General features: G+C 44.7%; 1 protein-coding gene across 5 annotated transcripts in view; it reads left to right on the top strand.

Annotated features, from left to right (window-relative positions):
• MGAT5 (alpha-1,6-mannosylglycoprotein 6-beta-N-acetylglucosaminyltransferase) overlaps positions 1 to 20,827 on the top strand; it is a 377,154-nt gene that overhangs the window by 344,697 nt on the left and 11,630 nt on the right. For all 5 annotated transcript variants that reach the window (XM_058301096.2, XM_058301094.2, XM_058301097.1 and 2 more), the window contains 2 exons: positions 7,115 to 7,189; positions 17,651 to 17,808. In XM_058301096.2, the coding sequence (XP_058157079.1) occupies positions 7,115 to 7,189; positions 17,651 to 17,808 (233 nt within the window). The remainder of the gene's footprint in view (positions 1 to 7,114; positions 7,190 to 17,650; positions 17,809 to 20,827) is intronic.

Below are 20,827 nucleotides of genomic sequence, written 5' to 3'. Positions count from 1 at the left end.
TGCTAATGACATTTAAAAATAAATAAATAAATAAATAAATAAATGTGACCTTATGGTAATTCAGGATTTTTCAACCTCAGCATTATGGACAAATGGGCGAGATAATTCTTTGTCGCAGTAGAGAGGCTGTCTTGTGCATTGTAGAAGGTCTGACAGCATCCCTGGCATCTACCCTCTGGCCCTCTTCCTGCCCACCAACATTTGACAACCAAAAGTGTTTGCAGGCATTGCCAGATAGCTCCTAGGGACAAGGCAGGGGCAGCGGTGATAGTGGTGGCAACATCACCCCCACTTGTAAACCACTGTGTTAAAAAAGTTGGGTATGAGTTATATGATATAAGGCATCTTTCTTCTTTGGGAAATAAAATGGGATAACCAGTCATGGCCCACTGAACTGCCCATTTCAATTAATTCGGAAGATCTCCAGGGGAGCAGTAGCACTCTGATTTATTATCCATGCCTGGTGCAGTTATTGAACTTCAGCATTAGACGTTCAGAACATCCCCCCTCTGGGTAGGGCTAGGCCAGCTTAGGGCAGAATTTCCACAGACTGCTGGTGGCCAAGCCAACAGGAGAAGTGCTGAGTGGGGTTAGCTACTACCAGGCTTTCTGAAACTATCTGCCACACATCTAAAGCTTCACCACTTTCCTGTGGAAATAGATGATTCTTTCTTTCTTGAGTCTCTGCTTCTCTTAGTAAAATATACAGCCTTTTCAAAAGTGAATCAAAAAGTAGAAAACATTGGATCATGGAGTCCAAAACTTTTCAGGTTATAGATCCCATTTGTCAAACAAATCTAATGGGGATGTCCAATACACAAACACTGAAGGTGGAGTCCTGAGTTCTTTCTGTTCTGTTCTACCTGAGGCCACCTCTGTTTATTCCATACATCAATTTATTAGCCCAAAGTACATTAAAAGCTTTATTTTAAACATGCTGGGAAAGCTACTTCAGAATTGACTACTTTAAAGGAAGCAGCTGTATATAAAAAGGAAAGAAGCAGTATCTAAAGCAAACAGGCATGAGGCAATGAGAATGCAGCATTAAAACCAAATGAATAATATATTACAGGGGGAAGATAGCAGGGAGAAGGATGGAGGAAAAAGTGAAAATGAAAGGCCGGTGTTTCCCAATGCTATCAGATTTCTCATTTGATAGCTCCATCTGAGTGTTTCAAAATAGTGCATTATGAAGAGAATGGGAAGAGTGAAAATAACTTATCTGTGTACTTAACCTAATACTGAGTTTGGCCAGAACATATTTTAATAGACCTTTTAGTGGTAAGCTAGTCTCTGGACATAAACAATTATTTGGTTACTTTTTAAAATAAAATGCATATTTTACTAAAATTATATGCAATGATTAATATTAACGGCTTTAATATTCTGAAATATAAAGCCATAGTTAACGAAACATTAAGTATTTAAGTGAAGATTTAAATATATTATAAAACTGTAGTGAGCAAAACATTAGTAGGCATTTAAACTGGATATTAAAATTTTAATGATATAAATAAAATCAGTGTTCGTACTTTGAAAAAGTTACTTACTATAGTGCAAAAGATAATAAAGAAGATACTTTTCTGACATGGCAGATCAACCCTGATCAACCTTATCCCAAGAACTATCTAAGGCCACTTAAAAATATAATAATAATAGCAGTAGCTGATATATAGAAAAACTCTTTTATGAGCCTATTCTCATTTAATCCTTCTACAATTCTATGGAGTGTGACTGCTATTCCCAGTTTATAATGAAGAAATAAAGGTTTAAAGCAGTATTTTACCAAAGATCACACAGCTAGTAAGAAATAGAGCCTGGATTCAGACCCAGATCTTTTTGACTAATGTATTAAGACAATATAAAATTTAAAAAGGAAAAGCATAAAATGAAACGAGGAGAAAGATATGAGTAGGAAAGAAAGAGTAGGTGTGAGATTAATAAAAACTATTGTCATAAAAATTACACTTGTTAGAAATGAGTTAGAAATTTAGTGCCAAACTTTCTTATATTTAATTACAAGATTTTATATTTTAAATTATGACACTCAAAAAAGCAGGAAAACAGACCCATCATTGGGAGGAAATGGTTAAGAAAATGAGACCTAGAGATGGCCCAGATGTTAACAATTATCAGACAAGAACTTTAAAATACTATGATAAGCTCCCAAAGCTTTCTTTAATCTTTTTGGGAATCCCACAAAATAATGTATAGCTGATTTGTTCTGCTCCTTGATGAATAACAGCCTACACATGTCAGCCAGTATACTTTATCTTTGTTCAAATCAGTGTAAAATTGCAAACACCTAGGCCACAATGATCTTTTTTTTAAATTTAAGTGGACCAAATAATTTTCCTCTATATCTTCGGTTTTGGTTCCTAGTGAATGCCAAGGGCAGAAATTCTCTTTTTAGAACTTAAGCTTCAGACTGTATTTATAGAGAAAGGCAGTATAGTCTAATGCTTAAAAGCCTAGACCCTGAATTCTCATCTCACCTCTGATACCTTGTAGCTATGGGATGCTGGATAAATTACTTAACCTTTCTAAGACTCTCTCTCTTCATCTGAAAAATTAGCTTAATAATAGTTTCTAACACAGAGAACTGTTTAAAGGAATAAAGAAGATAATGCATGTGAAAAGCTTAATGTGGCAAGAATGTAAGAAAAATAGGTTATTCTCTATTTTATTTGTTTTATTAATGATATCCAAAGAGGTGAGCTACAATATGTAAAGCAAATACAATTACCTTTGACCTGTCAAATTCTACACTTTTACCTATACCAAGATTTCTTTAGAAAATGCTATGATAAATATATTAAAAGATTTAGCAAAAAAGGTAGACAGCATGTTTGAACAGAGGAATTTCAGCAGAGACATGGAAACTATTTTTTTAAAGCCAAATGAAAATGCTAGAAATGAGAATTATTATTAGAGATGGAAAATCCTTTTGGTGGGCTTATTCGCAGACTGTTCATAACAGATTAAAGAATCCCTGAACTTGAGGACTTGTCAATAGAAGTATCCAGATTGAAACAAAGAGAATTTAAGAACAAAGAGCATCTAAGATCTGTGAAACTATATCAAACAGTCTAATTTATATGCAATTAGAATCTTAGAAGAGAGAGATTGACAGAGAATGGAACAGAAGAAATCTTTGAAGAAATAAAGGCTAAGAGTTCTCCAGCATTAATGAATGGCATCAACATACATATGCTAGGAGCTTAATGAACTCTACGCAGGAAAAATACAAAGTAAAACACACCTAGATACATCATAGTCAAATGGCTGAAAAACAAAGATAAACAGAACATTTTGAAAACAGCCAAAGGAAAAAAAAAAATTCATTCCGGGAATAACAATATTAAAGATAACTGACCTCCCATCAGAAATAATGGAAACCATAGGATCTCCAGGGATCAGAACGTGTAGGACCTTTAAACAGGCCATGAAAAGGATTCTGGATTTTTTTGTAAGTGTGATGCAAAATTTTTAGCAACTGAATGACATGATCTAGTTTACATTTTAAAATATGAAAATAGATGACGCAATATGCCTAACTCAAAATCCTATGGCTAGTGAATAGGGGAGCCAGGACACAAACCTTCCAAGTCCATTTCTCATTGACTCATGCCAGACCACCACAGTCAGACAGTACCATGGAAGTTTGACTGATCTCTTCTTTGAGAGCAGTCCCCTGTAGGAATTGTATTCTAACGTGGTGCCTTGCAAAGATGAGACACGGGAAATGTTGGTATTGGAGGAGGCAGGAAATCTCACAATAAGAGGTTAAGAGGAAAAGATGGAGATAATGGGAAGATAATGGAAAGTTTCCATGGCCAACAGGAAACTACACAGTGTAGCCTGCATGCATCCTTCCTGTGGCCCTACCCAAATGAATAACAGTCCTTTTTCCATAAAGCAGGATGACCAAGAAAATGAAGAAGAACCCTTGCTTCTCCCATCTGGCCCTACTTTGGTTTCTCAATGGTCAGATGTGGATCCAGCGTTCCATTTCATTCCATCCCTCGAAGAAGCCTAGACTTCTTCCTGAAGGAGTGTTAATCAGGAAAAACTCCACCCCCACCACCACCCAACATCTGCGAAACAGCTCTGACTTCAGGGGCTTGCTCTTTATCCCGGTAGCCAGAGGTCTGGTAGCGTTTCCCACCCAGAGGGAAACCCTAGTTCTCCCCTGTCTGCAGGAAGGCAGCTCACTGGCAGAGAGGGCTTACAAATACAACTTCATTTTTTTTTCCTTTGCTTTTCCTCTATAGGAAAATCATTTGCCTTCATGTCCTTTATAACTGTCACCCAGCCACAAAGCAGTTAAAGAGGCAGCATCCCTTTGCTCAGACCAGACTTGGTTGGTAGAAGAATAGAGAAAAGCTATTTTTCTGAATTCACTGCATTGTATCTTTTAAATTAATTCACTTCCCTTTTCTAATAGATGCCCTTTGTAGTATGTTGCAGGAAAGAGTCTTGGGTCTTCAGCTTGCTTCCTGCTAATTTGTTTATTTCACTGTAGAAATTCTACTTACCCACTTATGAATGCACTCCAAATGCTATATTCCCCTCCTGTAGATGGTTTCTTTTATTCCTTCATTGAGCTTTTGAGAAGATACATATCTATTGACCCATTATAGAAAGCTTCTGGAACTGACTTTGTGTTGAATAAATAAATACACTTTTTTTAAAAAAGGCGACTTTTACATTTAGTGTGAAGGATTAAGTCTAGATCAGAGAGAGCACAAGTACAAAAGCTTGAGATGAGAAGTAGCATGCCTAGAACACAGAAGTCAATTTTCCAAAGTATTTTGAGCTCTTCAGAGTTGAGCTATCTAGAAATAGAGTGACCTCTCTGTTCTTGCAGAATAGTCCTGCCACAATACTCTGGTTCAGTCCCTTTTAGCTCTATCCAGATGGGCATGAGCTGGTTCAGCTGAGGGGCAAATGTAATTGTAATATAGCCTGTGTATAAATTCAAAATTGTTTCCAGGTGTACCTAGTCTTTAGAAATCCAAATAAGTAATATAGGCCTTACAGTCTTTGAATGTTCAGAAAGGATGTAAGACTGAATGTGTATTCAAAGTTGCATCCGGACGAAATGTGGAGGATACACTAAATTCAAGCTGGCTTGGAATATGGGGAATAATCATGCTTACCTGGAGGAAATAACCTATCTAATACTCAGATAAACACTTGAAGAAACTAACAAAAAGTCTTTTTGCATACAAGCACCGTTTGTCTCCCTACTCTTATTTCCTCTGTATAAAAGGGACCGACAAATTCTATTTGGGGCTCAGTTTTTATTAGGACAGGAGTCCACTGAGTCCAGCCGGTCGAAATAAATCAACTTCCTTCTCAGAGTTCTCGTGTCCTGGCCTTCAGTACCACGCACACCCGACTTCTCTGCAACAATTGTGTGTTTCAAGATGCATTATGAGGTTATGAAATCACAGTTGAAGAACTTTTTGAATATAATATATGAATAAATACCCTCCCAAAACGGAGAGGATACCCTGAGGCCAACCACTTGTATGCCCACTGCAGAATGTTGATCATCCCATTTTCAGAAGGCCTCAGCTCATAGGTGTTGTACCCAGTTTCCCACCTTGTATATTCAGGATAGTCAAGTGCAGACTTAGAAGGGAGATAGTGAAGGTGCCTCATTACCCTATTGCTGACAGGTGCTGTTGGGCACTCTGACGCTGTAACAGACCTGGAGAGCTGGTTGTTTTCTCCCAAATGAAATTTCCATTTAGTTTGGTGATGCTAGCTGGTGGTGTCCCTGAGAACTCACAGTGTTGGCACAAATTCTATGTCAAAGATATCAAACCCACCCTTCTCTTTTAGGTGTCACCATATCATTAGATCGCTTCACTTACCCCAGGGAAGCACCTTCTAGGGTTTCCCACTGCCCTCAGATAAACTTGTAGAGGCCTCTCAAGGCTTTTGTGGGAATCCATTCAACTTCCTCCTCAGCCTTGTCTCACCTGCTTCCAAGATCTCCTCTCCTTTTTCCACATCTAATCTCATACAGTTGCACCACATTTTGGCTCTCCCCAATCTTGGCTTGTTAGAACCCAACTTGACCTTTACAGACCATCTGTACTGGTGCCACTCTATCTCCATACATTCTGAGCTGTTTGGGTACATGCTAAGCTCACCCACTAACACAGGCCCATGTTTTTGGTACCTTCATGGGTTAGTTGAACTGTTCATCACAGGCCTTTCTCAGAGCATTGGTCGTGCATTCATTCAAAAGATGTTTATTCAGTTCCAGTGGTGGCCACACTGTGCTTATCCCTGGGATACAAAGAGGTGCCAACAGCCACGCACCCTGACTGGTGGCGCTTACCTTCTAGCAAGTGGTACTTGCTCCCTTTTGTTCAGTGTCTACAGTGTGCTAGACACTAAACTAAGCCCTTGACTGTTTTTTCATAGTCTCCACCATAGCTTAAAGGAGGTGGGCCTTTTGAATTGGCATTTTACACATGAGGTACCTGAAACTCAGGGGTGGGAGGTGGTTTGCTCAGGGTCCCATAGCTAATAAAGAACAGTAAGAGGGAAACGGACTTTGGCCCAGTGGTTAGGGCGTCCGTCTACCATATGGGAGGTCCGCGGTTCAAGCCCTGGGCCTCCTTGACCCGTGTGGAGCTGGCCGTGCCCAGTGCTGATGCGCGCAAGGAGTGCCGTGCCACACAAGGGTGTCCCCCGCATGGGGGAGCCCCACACGCAAGGAGTGCGCCTGTGAGGAGAGCTGCCCAGCGTGAAAAGAAAGAGCAGCCTGCCCCGGAATGGCGCCGCCCACACTTCCCGTGCTGCTGACGACAACAGAAGTGGACAAAGAAACAAGACCCAGCAAATGGACACCAAGAACAGACAACCAGGGGAGGGGGGGGAATTAAATAATTAAATAAATCTTTAAAAAAAAAAAAAGGACAGTAAGATTGTGAACCCACATCTGTTGACTTCAGACTCACAGTCTTAACCCTCACTGGGCAGCCTCCAGCATGTTGTCACCTCTAGGCTAGATGAATCAGTGGAAGAATGGGAATATGTCACATGCTCTCGGTGTCCCCCTATTTCATGGTACCACGTTCTTTTTTCACAGACTGAGCCATACATGCCATATGAATTCACATGTGAAGGGATGCTGCAGAGGATCAATGCTTTCATCGAGAAACAGGTAAGGCTCTTCGGGAGGCAGCCTGTCTTTTCTGTGTCCTGCTTCATGTTCCAGAAGGTTCTCAAGAACAGTTAAGATCTTGCAAGTTTCTGTGTTTATATTCCTGCTTTGGAGACAACGGAAGCCCAGCAATGGTCACCCCAGCGCATCGGTTTTCCTGAGGCAGGTATGTTCTATATGACAGTGAGAAGTCAAATGGAAACTTAGAGCAGGAAAGACTGATGGGCCAAAATAAAGACTTCCTGCCAGGGTCTATAACCTGCAGTGGGTTCTGCAGGGCATCACAGAGACTTTCAGGGAAGGGGCAATGGCAGCATCCTACTTCAGTCCAGTCTTCCCTTCTCACTCCAAGCAAGGCAAGGTCTGAAACCAGTGGTTTCTAAGAATTCCCTTTAATAATAAATGTTCAGTAATCCTAAAAATATAGAACTCTAGTGTTTTTCACATATCTTTAAAAACAGGAACCTTTTCCAAAGAAACCTTGTATGAAATCTAAGTGTATAAAACAGATCAAAGCATAACTTCACTTCTAAAGCAGGGGAGAGTTCCAGGAGCTCCACCACCCCCAACAGAGTTTGGATACTGCAGCTTGTCTTCACAGAAGTCAAGGCCAAGAATATAACTATGCCATCATTTTTATAACATTTTAATTCCTCAGGCTTCAAAAGCAACAGCTAGAAATAGACCCAGAAGCCTCTGGGTCGGAGAATATGAACTCCTTGACCAGATTCCAGAAATAGTGCCTTCCTCTTCAGGTGCAGAGCTGTGTCTTAGGAGATCTCCATACAATAGGGGTGAGGGTGTGCAGGCTAAAAATAGAAATGGCATGTTGAACTCGTAGTGGGCAGAGATTGTAGGCCCAAGATAGGTTCCAAAGAAAGAGTTGAAGTTTTAAGGCACCTGAAATGGCGACAAGCAGCCAGCAGCCTTCTGTGCTCCTGGGAGAGGGAGCTAGACATGGGCAGGGCCTCCAGGCAGCATGTTTGGTCCCTGATTTCTCCTTCGTGGTCAGGTGCCCAGCCCCCTGGGTTCCAATCCATTTGTATAAGTTTCCAGGTATATGACTGGGCACATGACTCAGCTTCTCTGTGCCTTAGTTTCCTTCTCTGTAAAATAAGGATAATAAAAGGACCAACCTCATCGGGCTAATGTGAGGATCATGTGAACTAATACATGTGAAGTGCTTAGAATAAGGCCTGGCACAGACCACTCAATAAATGCTCAATAAATAAAAACATGCCCTATTGATTACCTAATATAATTATACCATATTAGTCATCACACTTTCCTATGGGGCCTAAACCTTTGACTTAGTATCTCATTCAGTCTTCATGCAACGCCTCCATTAAGAATGATCTGTTTATTTTATTGCCATCGTCATAACCCTAACAACCATAGACATAGAAACTCTGTCGAGCACTGTACTTGACACTCCATGGAACATCGTCCCTTTTAATTCTCCCAGTCACCCTATGAGGTGGTGGTGGTAATCCCACTCTCTGGATATGAAAACTGAGATGCATAGCCATAGGGAGTGGAACCAGGATTGGATGCTGGCTTTGTCTGAGGCCAGAGCCTGCCACCCCAACATCCCAGAGCCTCAGGAGACACCCAGGGTCTGAGAGCTGTTCTTCCAGTCCGCTTGTACCTACACGAGCTGCTGACCTTTCCTGGAGGTGCAGAGAGGCACTGTTCTGACCTTCGTTGGCACTGGGTTTCAAGTCCTCCCAGCTCTTCCTGGCACAGGAGTCTCCCTGAGCTCCTGCCTGGCTCCCTGCTGCTGTTTCTGAAAACTACTCTTCGTTTCCTGCATCCACTTCCTCTCAGGGAAAATGATTACTTGCCACTCAGGAAACATCTCTTTCTGAGATTTATTGGATGCCAGTTGCTTTCTTCTCTAACTTTACGAATCCAGTCTCTACATCCAGTCTCGCTTTCCCCCAGGTCCTGTGCTCTGTAAATCCGTTATCGGTTTCCTGTCAGACAGGAAGTTCCCCTTCCCAAAATAGACCACGCGACATGCTTCATGCTGCAGGGCCCCTGTCTAGCTTGTTCGCATCTGTATCCCATGTGCCTGGCACCCTGCTACACACAGTGTGTGTACAGGAACTCTCAGGTTAATCCGTGAATAAATGTATGGAACCTTGAGTGAGTGAGCATGTGTGTGTCCTTTTTATTCATGTTTGCCAGGAACCATGTATCTCATCTTTGACTTTATGATGTCGAAAACATAGTACTAGAATTGTCTTCTGAAAAATATTCTCATAAAGCTGCCCCTTCTACACCATCTCCTGGCTATAGATTTCTATTTACTATTTTGCAATTCATGGAAATCCAGAGAGTGCTGTGGGGTTTTTTTTTCATTCATTGGCCCTGTAAGTATTTGTCAACCAGAGTGTACCATGTCCTGTCTTGAGAGTTGGGGAAGAAAAACTTGGCAAGGCATAGTCAGTCACTGCCCTCAGGTAGCTTCAAGATTCATGCAAAAGGCAATGGAAATCCAGAGGCTGCTGTGGTTTTTTTTTTCATTCATTGGCCCTGTAAGTATTTGTCAACCAGAGTGTACCATGTCCTGTCTTGAGAGTTGGGGAAGAAAAACTTGCAAGGCATAGTCAGTCACTGCCCTCAGGTAGCTTCAAGATTCATGCAAAAGGCAGTCAAGTTCACAGGCAGTGCCACTACTGTGGGGTTGGGACAGATGCATTCTCACCCCTAACCTGCAGGTGGGAAAGGGGAAGTATGAGGAAAGGCTGAACAGGTCCAGATGCAACAGGCCTGAGGGGACGAAATAGTAAGGAAGTTCAGCTCTGAGGAGGGGAGAAGTAAGAAAGAAGCCTGAGGCTGGAGAAGGATCTTGAATAGACTCTGGTGAGAGCTGAAGCATTCAGATTTGATTCTGAGACAATGGGAAACTAAAGAAGAGTTTTAGCAGGGCAGGGGGCACTGATGCTATCAGATTTATGTTTTAGAAAAGTGCTAGGACTTTTCTGTTTGGTGCATTTCTTATCAGGCATTTTCCCACTGTCACTTATATGAGTAATTAAAGGGATCTCTTTTAGTTTCTGGGGAGAGATTCTACTGAACCTCTACACTTTTCCCCAAGGTCCGAGGGAAGCTGGGAAGTCACAACCTCATTAGTTCACAGATCGGTTCTTCTACCTCTAACCATTAGCTCCAGGCTCCTGTATTTCAGTGCTTGGGGTTTTCATTACTTTTGCAGCTTAGAAGAATATCTCCAAAGAGCAACCAGCATGGAGAGAGGAGTGTTTCTGGTATGAACAGGAAAATCTCAAACTCAGAAGGAAATGGTAGCATCTCAGGTTTCCTTTACCTTGAACTGCAAACAGGTACTATAGCTCTAATTGAGCTGATAGCTGCTTTCACAGTCTTCTATGGGACCTGCAAGGGGAACAAGGAAGCTTTTTATCCCAAAAACCTTTCAAGGCTGTCCATCAATCCTCGCCCAAAGCAGCCTGGGCCAGAGGAAGCCAATTGACAGCAATTGAGAAAACCCTAGGCTTAAAGGTAGAGTGGAGCAGTTGGCAGCAGGAACCCTACCTCATGGCCAACCAACCTGGGGCCAAGCACCCAATGGTCAAGGATCCTGACTTTGGCCAAACTACCTCCTCTTTCTCTTAATGCACCCATCTCCTTTCCCTCTACTCTATTAAACATGTTGAATTGGATTGCACTCTCTTTGCAAATCAGCTCTCTGAAAGAGGCACAGTCTCCAGCAGCCCCAGAGTCAGTGCCAAGGTGAAAATCCCTCATCATAAAAGCTAAGAGCACTCTTATTCCCTAACCTGGATGGGCCCACACAGCCTGTTAAGAATCTCACACACTTCCTAGGGAAGACTGAAGTATTTGCCCAGGCCAGAGAGCATATTGGGTTATTTTGAAGAAATGGTGATGTTCTGGTTGATTTCTGAAAACAATATGTATTCTCTTCAACCCTGTTCTCTGCTTACTGTAAAGACCCTGTAAATATGCATGCTGGTCACAGTGATGTTATTTTACAAAGAGCCGTGTAGTTCATATGAAGATAAGGAGGGGAAACAAGAGTTAACTCCAGAGCTTTTATAGAGTCAGCTCCAGCTCCTGGGGCATCTGAGTCATCAGAGCCCATCTTAAACACACTGGGGAGTGAGATACATGAATGAGCCTGTTTGTGAGTCTGCATACTGGTGGGGAGTTGTGGGGAGTGGCGAAGCAGGCAGAGGTTTTAAGAAAAGAGAAGAAGGAATTGAAAGGGAGAAGGTTGGCACGGGCTTGGGGAATGTTGGCTCTGGAAAAATGAAAGGCTGCTGTTAACCTAGCCATCACCAGCCTCAGAGAGATTGGCGGTAATGATTATGTCCTGTATCTGGAGCCATGCACTTCTGGGGTCACCTCCCCACTGTCTCCATGGCCTTGGGCAGGATGCCTAACCTCACTGTGCTATTGCCTCCTCTGTGAAATGGAGGTGATAATACCTACTCCAAAGGGATGGGGAATAGATGTTGGGGGTTAAGAACAGTGACTGGCACATAGTAGAGGCTAGGAGAGCCCTAGCTATGAGCTGCTGCTGCAGGAACTCAGAAACTAACCAAGGTATGTGTTTATTACCAAGCAATGGGCTTGCTGCCCAATGCGCACAGAGGCCAATACCGTGACATCAGGATTTTGAGAAAAGACAGAAATTTAGTGCAAGTTCAACCACCATGGAGACAGGAGGTAAAGCTCAACTCTAGGATGGAAACAAAGGGCGGTGGGGATAGTGACAGGATTCAGGTTGGCATATTCTGCTGGACTGTTTGTAGAAATATGCCAGTGGGCTGCATCTACTTTTTGAGGGACCCCTCGCATTTTATTTGCTTCCAACAATCTTTTATCCCCATAATCTTGGTTCTGAAAAGGGGTTTTGGAAGAAAGGTGACTTTAGGTTATACTTGGCAGCAGGTATGCATGCATTTTGCCTGGGAGTTTTTACAGGCCAGTTAGGGTTGGTTTCTGCCCTTGACAAGCAGTTTGTGGTTAAGGGATTGTAGCAGTTTGATATGGTTATGAATTCCAAAAAGAGATACTGGATTATGTTTGTAATCTGGTCTGTACCTGGGCATGATTGAGTTATGATTAGGGCTTTGATTGGTCCACATCATTAGGGTGTTGAGTCCCCACCCCTTGGTGAGTGGGGACTCACAGATAAAAGGCATGGCAAAGGACAGAGTTAAGGGTTCTTAATGTTGGAGTTTTGATGTTGGCGTTTGATGCTGAAGTCTTTAGCTAGAACCCCAGGGAAAGAGACAGAGCCATTTGCCTGATAGCCAATAGCTGACCTTGTGGAGAAAGGCAAAGCCTAGAGAGCCTCACAATCTACAGCTGACCTTGTGGAGAGAACAGGCGCTGAGCCCAGAGGCACCCAGGAAGCCTGAACCCTCGCAGCTGTCAGCAGCCATCTTGCTCCAACACCTGGAAATATACTTTGGTGAGGGAAGTAACTTATGCTTATGGCCTGGTATCTGCAAGTTCCTACCCCAAATAAATACTCTTTATGGAATACAACCCATTTGTGGTATTTTGTATCAGCACCCCTTTGACTGACTAATACAGGGATTGTGGTAATTTATTGGAAAGGGGATGTTAAAGCAGCCTGTGATAAGGCAGAGAAAGGGGACGGTGGGCAGTTTCCACATTTTCGTTTTTAAACAGCCTTATTGAGGTATAATGCACATACCATAAAATTTACCCAAGTAAGGGTGTAATTCAGTTTTTAGTAAAAGTGCAACCTCCACCACAATCTACTTTTACATTTTCTTCTACCCAAAAAGTTCTCCTTTGCCTATTTACAGTCAATCCTTGCTCTTTTACCCAGTCTCATTCCTCTGTTTTCTGTCTCTATAACATTCCCTTTTCTGGGATTCCTGGCTTCTTTCACACAGCATAATGTTTTCAAGATTCATTCGTGTTGTTGCATGTATCAGTACCTCACTGCTTTTATTGCTGCACAGTATTCCATAGTGTGGATGAGCCACAACTTGTTTATACATTTTCCAGTTGATGGGCATTTGGGTTGTTTCCAGTTTTTGGCTTTTAAGAATAATGCTGCTGTACGTATCTGCATGAAGTTGTTGTGTGCACTTATAATGTCTTTTCATATCTCTGGTGTGGGCTCCTAGGAATGCAAGAGTCTGACAAGGTTACGTTGAAACCTTTTAAGAGTGAGCTTCTGGGCTAAGTTGGTTTGTGCATATAGAGATCTTCCACGTTGACCCTTATTTCCCTGCCTCACAGCCACCTTCTCTGTTGCGATTGTGAAAGCACAAATTCACAACCAATGCTGGGAAACAGCCCAAGAGCCATCTGTGGCAGAAGCTGCTTCCTTTTGAGGGGACAGCAAAGGTGAAAGTTGTAGGTATAAGCAGATAGCTGAAATGTGTTTAATTCATTCAGTCATCCAGTTTTTATTGAAAACTTTTTCTGAGTCAGGCACTAGATTTCCCAGCTATAAAATAGATTCACATGCATCCCTGGCACCTCAGAAAGCTGGTTGAACTTGGCCCAGACCCATTTTCATGATCTGGGAACTACCCCTGACATCATGCACCACTCAGCATTCTTTCTCTAGTGGCTCCTCTGCTTTGCTTCACATAGGTGACCCTTCCCACCTTGCACAGCCAACCGAAAGGACAAGCCAGCTCCTCCGCCTTTCGCTTCTGTCCTCAGGAGCACTACCACCCCAGCCCCCATGTTCCCTAGCTCTTGTGGTATTTTTGTGAATCAGGTCTTCTCCCTGATGTTCCCTAGCCTTCAGTACAAAGGTATCACCTCGCCTCTTCTTCACAGTGAGTTGTGTTCAGTTTTTGTTCAGAACATTGCTTGCTCTAAATAATTTTTTGGTTAATAAGCCTTTCTTATTACAGTTACTGTATAGAAATTTCTGACGAGTGGAACAAATTTAGGGAAAATGGTGGCTGGTTGAAATAATTGTTGGAGAGGCATGCAGATGTTCTGTGTTCTAAATGGGCTTGTTAAGCAGATTGGGAATTACTTTTTGCATCTCATTCTTGCTGCATCGCTGAGTTGAAATGCTCTCCTTTCCTACTTGTACTATGAAAGCTCCAGGATACCAAAACCATTCGATTTAATTAACAGCTCTTTATTGAGCACCAATTATCTGCAAAGCACTAACTCCTATTCAACCTACAAAATGCAGCCTTGAAGTCTTCTCTAATTGCCACCACCCATAGAATGGCTTTTGTATCTTGCTAGGCCATCTGTTTTGTACTGTTCTGTATTTTTTTCCTTAATTTTCTGCCTCCCTTACTAGACTATGCACCGAACCTATGAGGTCAGGGACTGTGTCTTCCTCATGTTTGTATTTCCAGTACCCAGTACAAGGCCTTAATAGTCACTTAAAAGTTTTGAAGGAATGAGTGAGAAAGAACCCTCAAAGCGAGCATATGATCTGAGTGTTTCATGGTTTGTTGAACAGAGACACTTGGGTCTCATCTGAGTCTCCCCTTGAGCTCCTGGCTCTCGCCCTGCTTCTGCTTTTACCCCTGAAGTCTCTTCTCAGCACAGGGCTCCTGTCCCTCCTCTGCTCAGAATTCTCCAGGGGCTTCCCTCTCACTTCAAGGAAAAGACAGAACTTCTACATCAGCCTAAGAGCCCTCTGTCTTCTGATCCCCTTAGACCACCCTAGCCCCACCTCCTCCCATTCCCACCCCAACACACACACATGCACATGGACATACACTGCTTAGCCCCGTGGAACTCCCGGCTCTCCCCAACCCCCGCTATGCACACTCCCTTCTCAGAGCCGCTGATCTTGGTTTTCCCTCTACCTGGAAGGTTCTTCCCAGATAGTTCCTTGGCTCACGACTTTACCTCCTGGAGTCTTATCTCAGGCACTCTTTTTAAATGAACCCTCCTCCAGCAGTCTCGGTTTTAACACCTGCCTTAGTTTCCTGGGGCTTTTGTCACAAGGCTCCACAAACTGGCTTAAAGCGACAGAAATGTATTCTCCCCCAACTCTGAAGTGAAAGGGTCAGCAGGCTCCCTCCGAGGCCCCTGGGGAATACCTGTCCTCGTAGGTTCCAGCTTCCAGCAGCCCCAGGCATCCCTTGGCTTGCGGCAGCCTCTGCCTCTATCCTCAGCTGTCTCCTCCCTGAGTGTTTGTGTCTCCATCCACGTCCCCCTTCTCAGAAGGACCCTAGTCATCGGATGAGGACCCACCCTCATCCACTGTGGCATCATCTTCATGTGATTACAGCTGTTGTCAACAGAGAAATAACAAATAAAGCTTCAGGGCAACAAAGGCATTTATCTGAGGTCTTAGAATTGCAATTTGGGAAACACAGATTCAGGTAGCAACTCATATTGTGCCAAGACAGGGGTATTTAAAGAAAAGGATTCGACAAGTTGTTTGCGGTTGGTGGATATTTGGGGTACTCAGTTGTCCTTCGGGTTAGATCAAGGGTTCTTAACTGGGAGTCCATGGAAAGATTTCAGGGGTGTGTGAGCTTGAGTTGGAAAAATCAACTTATTATCTTTGTTTTCTCTGACCTCCAATGTTGAGTGGTAAAGGAATCCATGGAACAAAAAGAGGTTTCCCCTGGATTAGATAGTTAACTGAGTCCTCCATCTCATGGTTTGCTTGTGGTGTCCAGAAGTCCTTAGAGTTTGGGAGAACATTGTTATTTGAGGTTTTGCATACTCCAATAGTTCCTAGTATCTGGCTAAGACTTGCTTAATAGTAGCCCCCAGAGTGGCCTCTTGACCTCATTTTAAATCTCTTAGCCAGAGTAACTTTATTTTGTTTTATTTATTTTAACACTGCAAAGATTTTTTTTTTTAATTACAAAAAGGTCTCCTTCACAGGTTTTCAGGGTTCTTCCATGTTGTAGCATATACCAGATCTTCACTCCTTTTTATGGCTGACGACTGTCCCCTTGTGTGCATGCACCATGTTTTGCTTATCCATTCCTCCTTGGATGGACACGTGGTTGGCTTGCACCTTTTGGCCCGTGTGAATAATGCTGTTAGGAACTTTGGTGTTCACATTTCCATTGGAGTTCGTGCTTTCAGTTCTTTTGGGTGTACATCTAGAAGCGTCACCCTTTTTCCCCTCCTTGTATAGTGTGTGTGCCTCCTTTCTGGCTGTGTTTGTGTTTAACCAGTCCCTGTGAACGCCTAGGTGATTTAATGTCTTTTGCTTGTGCACTGACAAAACTGCTGTGAACATGCTTCTGTGGATTTTATTTGCATGTGTATCCCTGTCTGTCTGTGAAACTCTGAGCCTGGAGGCTTAACTACCACTGGGTACTCCTGAGGGCCATCCCACCCCAAAAGGAACTAAGCAAGAAAACCAAGGGAGTCATTTGGGCTGTTTGGGGAGCCTGTGCAGATAGCACCTTTTACAGGTTGGACCCCACCCCTGCCCACAGTAGGGATTCTGAGGACTTTTTCCAGGGTTCCCTTGACAAATGTGCAGACAGAGTCAACCCTGAGTGCCAGTGATGCATGAGTTCCTATCACTGGTGCTTGCTTTGCACACAGCTGAAATGAAACCTGGGGCCCCAGGCCAGAGATAGCTTCCCTCTCCTCATCTTGCCATTTCCCCCACCCTCAACCCCTCTTTCTTCTACCATCCAGCTTCTCTTTCTAACCACCTACACGCTCATCATGTTCCATAAGTGGCTTGCTGGTCCCCAACCCTCTCTACTCACCCACGTGTCTTCCTTGGACCTGCTGGTTTCCTGAAGTCCTTCTCAGTCCTGGAAATACCTGACCCTGCCCCCTTCTGAGCACCCCTCCCTCATCGTCCCTCTCCACGCAGTGGGGGCCATGTTACATTACATCTTATCACACCTTGCTCAGACTCTTTCTCCAGTTGTGGCATTAGTGGAGCACTGTCATTTTCAAACACCATGTTGAGTTCTGTCAGAGATGCCTACAGATTCCCTGGTGTGATCCCTTACCTCCTAAAGTCAAAATCCTGCCCTGGAGATAGAAACAGTGAAACAGTGTCCCCTGAGACCACTGCCAGACTTAGGTAGGGACTTAAAAGGTCTTTGGAGTTAGAGCAAAGGGAAGCCAGAGCAAACCAGAACAGCTGGTCAGGATGGGCCTTCAAGGACGGAAACTTTGAATAGCTGCATAATTGTTGAGGACAATCATCATGAATAGGCCCCTTTTACTGATGCACTGTTTCATGGACTACCTCTCAGCCTCAAGCCCTCAGCGGGAGATACTGTTGTCCACATTTTGTGGTTGAGGAAACTGGTGGTTAGAGGGTCAAGTACTGGCCCAAAGAGGTATTCTCCCTGGACGTGCCTCCCACCATGTCTGTCTGACTCTGAGCCCTTCCTCTTCCATGCTCTTCCACATAGAGGTCCCTCACATTGTCAGGATTGCCTGGCGGCACTGGGACCCCCAGCTGCCTCCTTGGTTCCTCAGCTCATGGCCTCCTTGTTCTTCTAGGACTTCTGCCACGGGCAGGTGATGTGGCCGCCTCTCAGTGCCCTGCAGGTGAAGCTTGCTGAGCCTGGGAAGTCCTGCAAGCAGGTGTGCCAGGAGAACCAGCTAATCTGTGAGCCGTCTTTCTTCCAGCACCTCAACAAGGACAAGGACGTGCTGAAGTAAGTGCCGGGGAGGCGGGGAAGGCAGCCTCCACTGGATCCTGTTCTCCCTCCTTCTGGGTACAGGGTGGGTTGGTCTTGATTTCCAGGTTTGCAGGCTTTAGGTAAAAGGATGTGGGAAGGGAAGCAGGTCCCTGCATGACTCTCCTGAGAGAGTTGGCCCAGCATTTTTATTGTTAGGTAGGATGAGGTCAGTCGTCCCAACGGTGGGTTGAGAATTAGAACAGGGGAGTTGTGTTCCCAAAAATAATGCCTTATCTGGGCTTGGGGATTGTGGGTACCGTTCAGTTTGCTAATACTGAGCTTAAGAGCTGTGGGACCTAAGGAGGGCACAGAGCAGCTGACCAGCCCCGAGGCCCCTGGCAGCAGCCAGTTCCCCAGATGGTCCCGGCAGAGTCCAGCAGTGCAGGGACTCCATGCCAGCCTGCACCCCTAGAGTCAGAAAGGAATGAGGAATATGGGCAAGGAGCTGGCACAGAACTGCACACTCTGTATCCCAAGAACCTCCTTCCATTCTGGCAGCCACATCCCCTTTTGCACTGATCAGTTCTTTTCTCATTCATTTCCCTTTGCCACTAGTATTTCAAGTTTGGCATTTGCAGTTCCCAAATGTCTGGGTGAGGTTTCTTCTGGTCACTGACTCATGACCCTTGTCAGCACTAAATCTTTTCTCCCAAATTCTCTCACACCCAACCCTGGTCTACATAGTGCTTAATACTAGGTCCCCTACCCAGTGCTGTGCATTCGGTGTTTTCTCCCAGGGTACTTGCCTATAAATCATCTCAGTAAATATACAAGCCACAAGTCATGCCATCTTTTTTTTGTTTTTTAATTTATTTCTCCCCACTCCTCCCCCCTCATTGTCTGCTCTCCGTGTCCATTTGCTGTGCATTCTTCTGTGTCTGCTTGTCTTCTCTTTAAGCAGCACTGGGAGCCAATCCTGGGGCCTTCTGGAGTGGGAGAGAGGGGCTCTATCTCTTGTGCCACCTCAGCTCTCTCGTCTGCCGTGTCTCTTACTGTCTCTTCTTGCTGCGTCATCTTGCTCTGCCAGCTCTCTACTCAGGGCAGCTTGCTGCGTGAGCCAGCACTCTGCGTGGGCCAGCACTCCACATGGGCCAGCTAGCCTTCACCAGGAGGCCCCAGGAGTCAAACCCTGGACCTCCCATATGGTAGATGGGAGCCCAGTTGCTTGAGCCAGATCTGCTTCCCAAGTCATGCCATCTTGAAGAGGATGTTTAAGTAACAGGTAGACTCAAGGCTTCCTTCTTGCTTATCCCTGGCTCTGGCTTCATGCCCTGTTAGAGAAACTGCTGGCTGCTGGAGTGTCTGCCCACAGTGGTCTCATCTGGCCTGGACCTTCTCATAAATATTACTGTGTTCCACTGTGATATAAAACCCTTTTTATAATGAGATTGTGGCCACTAGCATCTTGCTCCTGCCTAGGGCTGTGGGGGATGCTATTTTTTCAGTTCTTTTTACCTAAAGACTGGGCTTAGAGGCTGCCTTGATTCTACCATGAAAACCAAAGCACAGAAGAGATCATTCAGTGTGGCACCTCTCTTGCAGCCACTGAAGCTTGGTGAAAGGGCTGGTGGTCCGCTAGTCATGGAATGCCTAATGGTTCTGGAAGCTCCCACCATCTCCCCAGCATAGAGCCTGATATTCCAGCATTCTAGTACAGGCTTTTCACTGGCCCCTTTTGCAGACACTTCCAGTAGCAAAGAGGCTTTCTGAGAACCCCGAGTATCTCTGTGTTTGTACTGAAAGTCTCAATTCCCTGGGTACAGACTAGGGGCAGTGTACTCAGTTCCACCAGCTCTCAGCCCCCGACCCCCTCTGGAAGAGGAAACCCGAGAAGCTGCCTCTTAGGAATGGAACCCACTGTGACTCCTGACAGCACAGCTTCCTTCCTCGCCCGCCAGGAGCCAGGGCTCTTGGCTGTGCCTTCGTTTCCTAGGCTGCTATAGCAAAGTACCAGAAACCAGGAGACTTAAAACAAAATTTACTCTTTCCCAGTTCTGGAGCCTGGAAGTGTGGCATCAACGTGTTGGCAGGGCCACAGTCCCTCTGAAACTTGTAAGGAGAATCTTCCCTTGCCTTCTCCTAGCTTCCAGTGTTTAGAGCATTCCTTGGTGTTCCTTGGCCCATAGGCATGTCACTCCAGTCTCTGCCTTGTCTTCATGTGGCGCTCTCTCCTGTCTCCATTCCTCCACTCTTAGGACACTGGTCCAATTGGATTAGCACCTGCCCTAATCCAGAGTGGCCTCATCTTAGCTAGTCACATCTTCACAGAAGACCCTATTCCCAAATAAGGTGACATTTATGGGACCAGAGGTTAGGACTTGAGCATGTCTTCTTTTTTCTTTGAGGTCCTAGAGCCGAGGATTGAAGCTGTTACCTGGTACCTGGGAAGCCAGTGCTCAATCACTGAGCCATATCAGCTCCCCTGAGTTGGTTTTTTCATTTGTTTTGCTTGTTTTTTGTTTTTTGTTTTTTTGGTTTTTTTCAGGAGGCACCAGGACCCAAACCCGGGGCCTCCCATGTGGGAAGCAGGCACACAACTGCTTGAGCCACATCCACTCCCAAGCATGTCTTTTGGGGGTTCACAATCCAGCCCCTAACATCCAGTTATGGTACACTAGGCATGACCAGAATTAGCCCAGGACCCTGTGGGACCAGCCCACCTCCAAGGTAATGGTATAGATCCTGGGGGGATGGGGGGGCAGGAGGGGAACTGGATCTGGGCGATTGGCAGATTCCCTGTTCCATCAGTTACCTCATCTGTAAAATGGGGATGTCCTGGGTAGCAGTGACCTAGAGTGCAGCTAAAGACAGATGAGAATGGCTCCCTCTTCCAGAAAGCCTCGGCAGTGGGGCAGGCCCAGGCTGTCAGCTGCCCAGTGGAGTCTGGAAAGTAATTCCCCACCTATGGTCTCCTCTAGTTCTGCAAACCATGCAGAGCCCTCCAGAGCAGAGGGACTTGGCGTGGGCAGTCCTCTGGCTTGCTTGCCCCCTCCCC

This window comes from Dasypus novemcinctus, chromosome 7 (genome assembly GCF_030445035.2).
Source record: "Dasypus novemcinctus isolate mDasNov1 chromosome 7, mDasNov1.1.hap2, whole genome shotgun sequence".
Lineage (NCBI taxonomy): Eukaryota > Metazoa > Chordata > Mammalia > Cingulata > Dasypodidae > Dasypus > Dasypus novemcinctus.
Note: the sequence above shows the minus strand (reverse complement) of the source record. Positions and strands in the feature narration are given on the sequence as shown.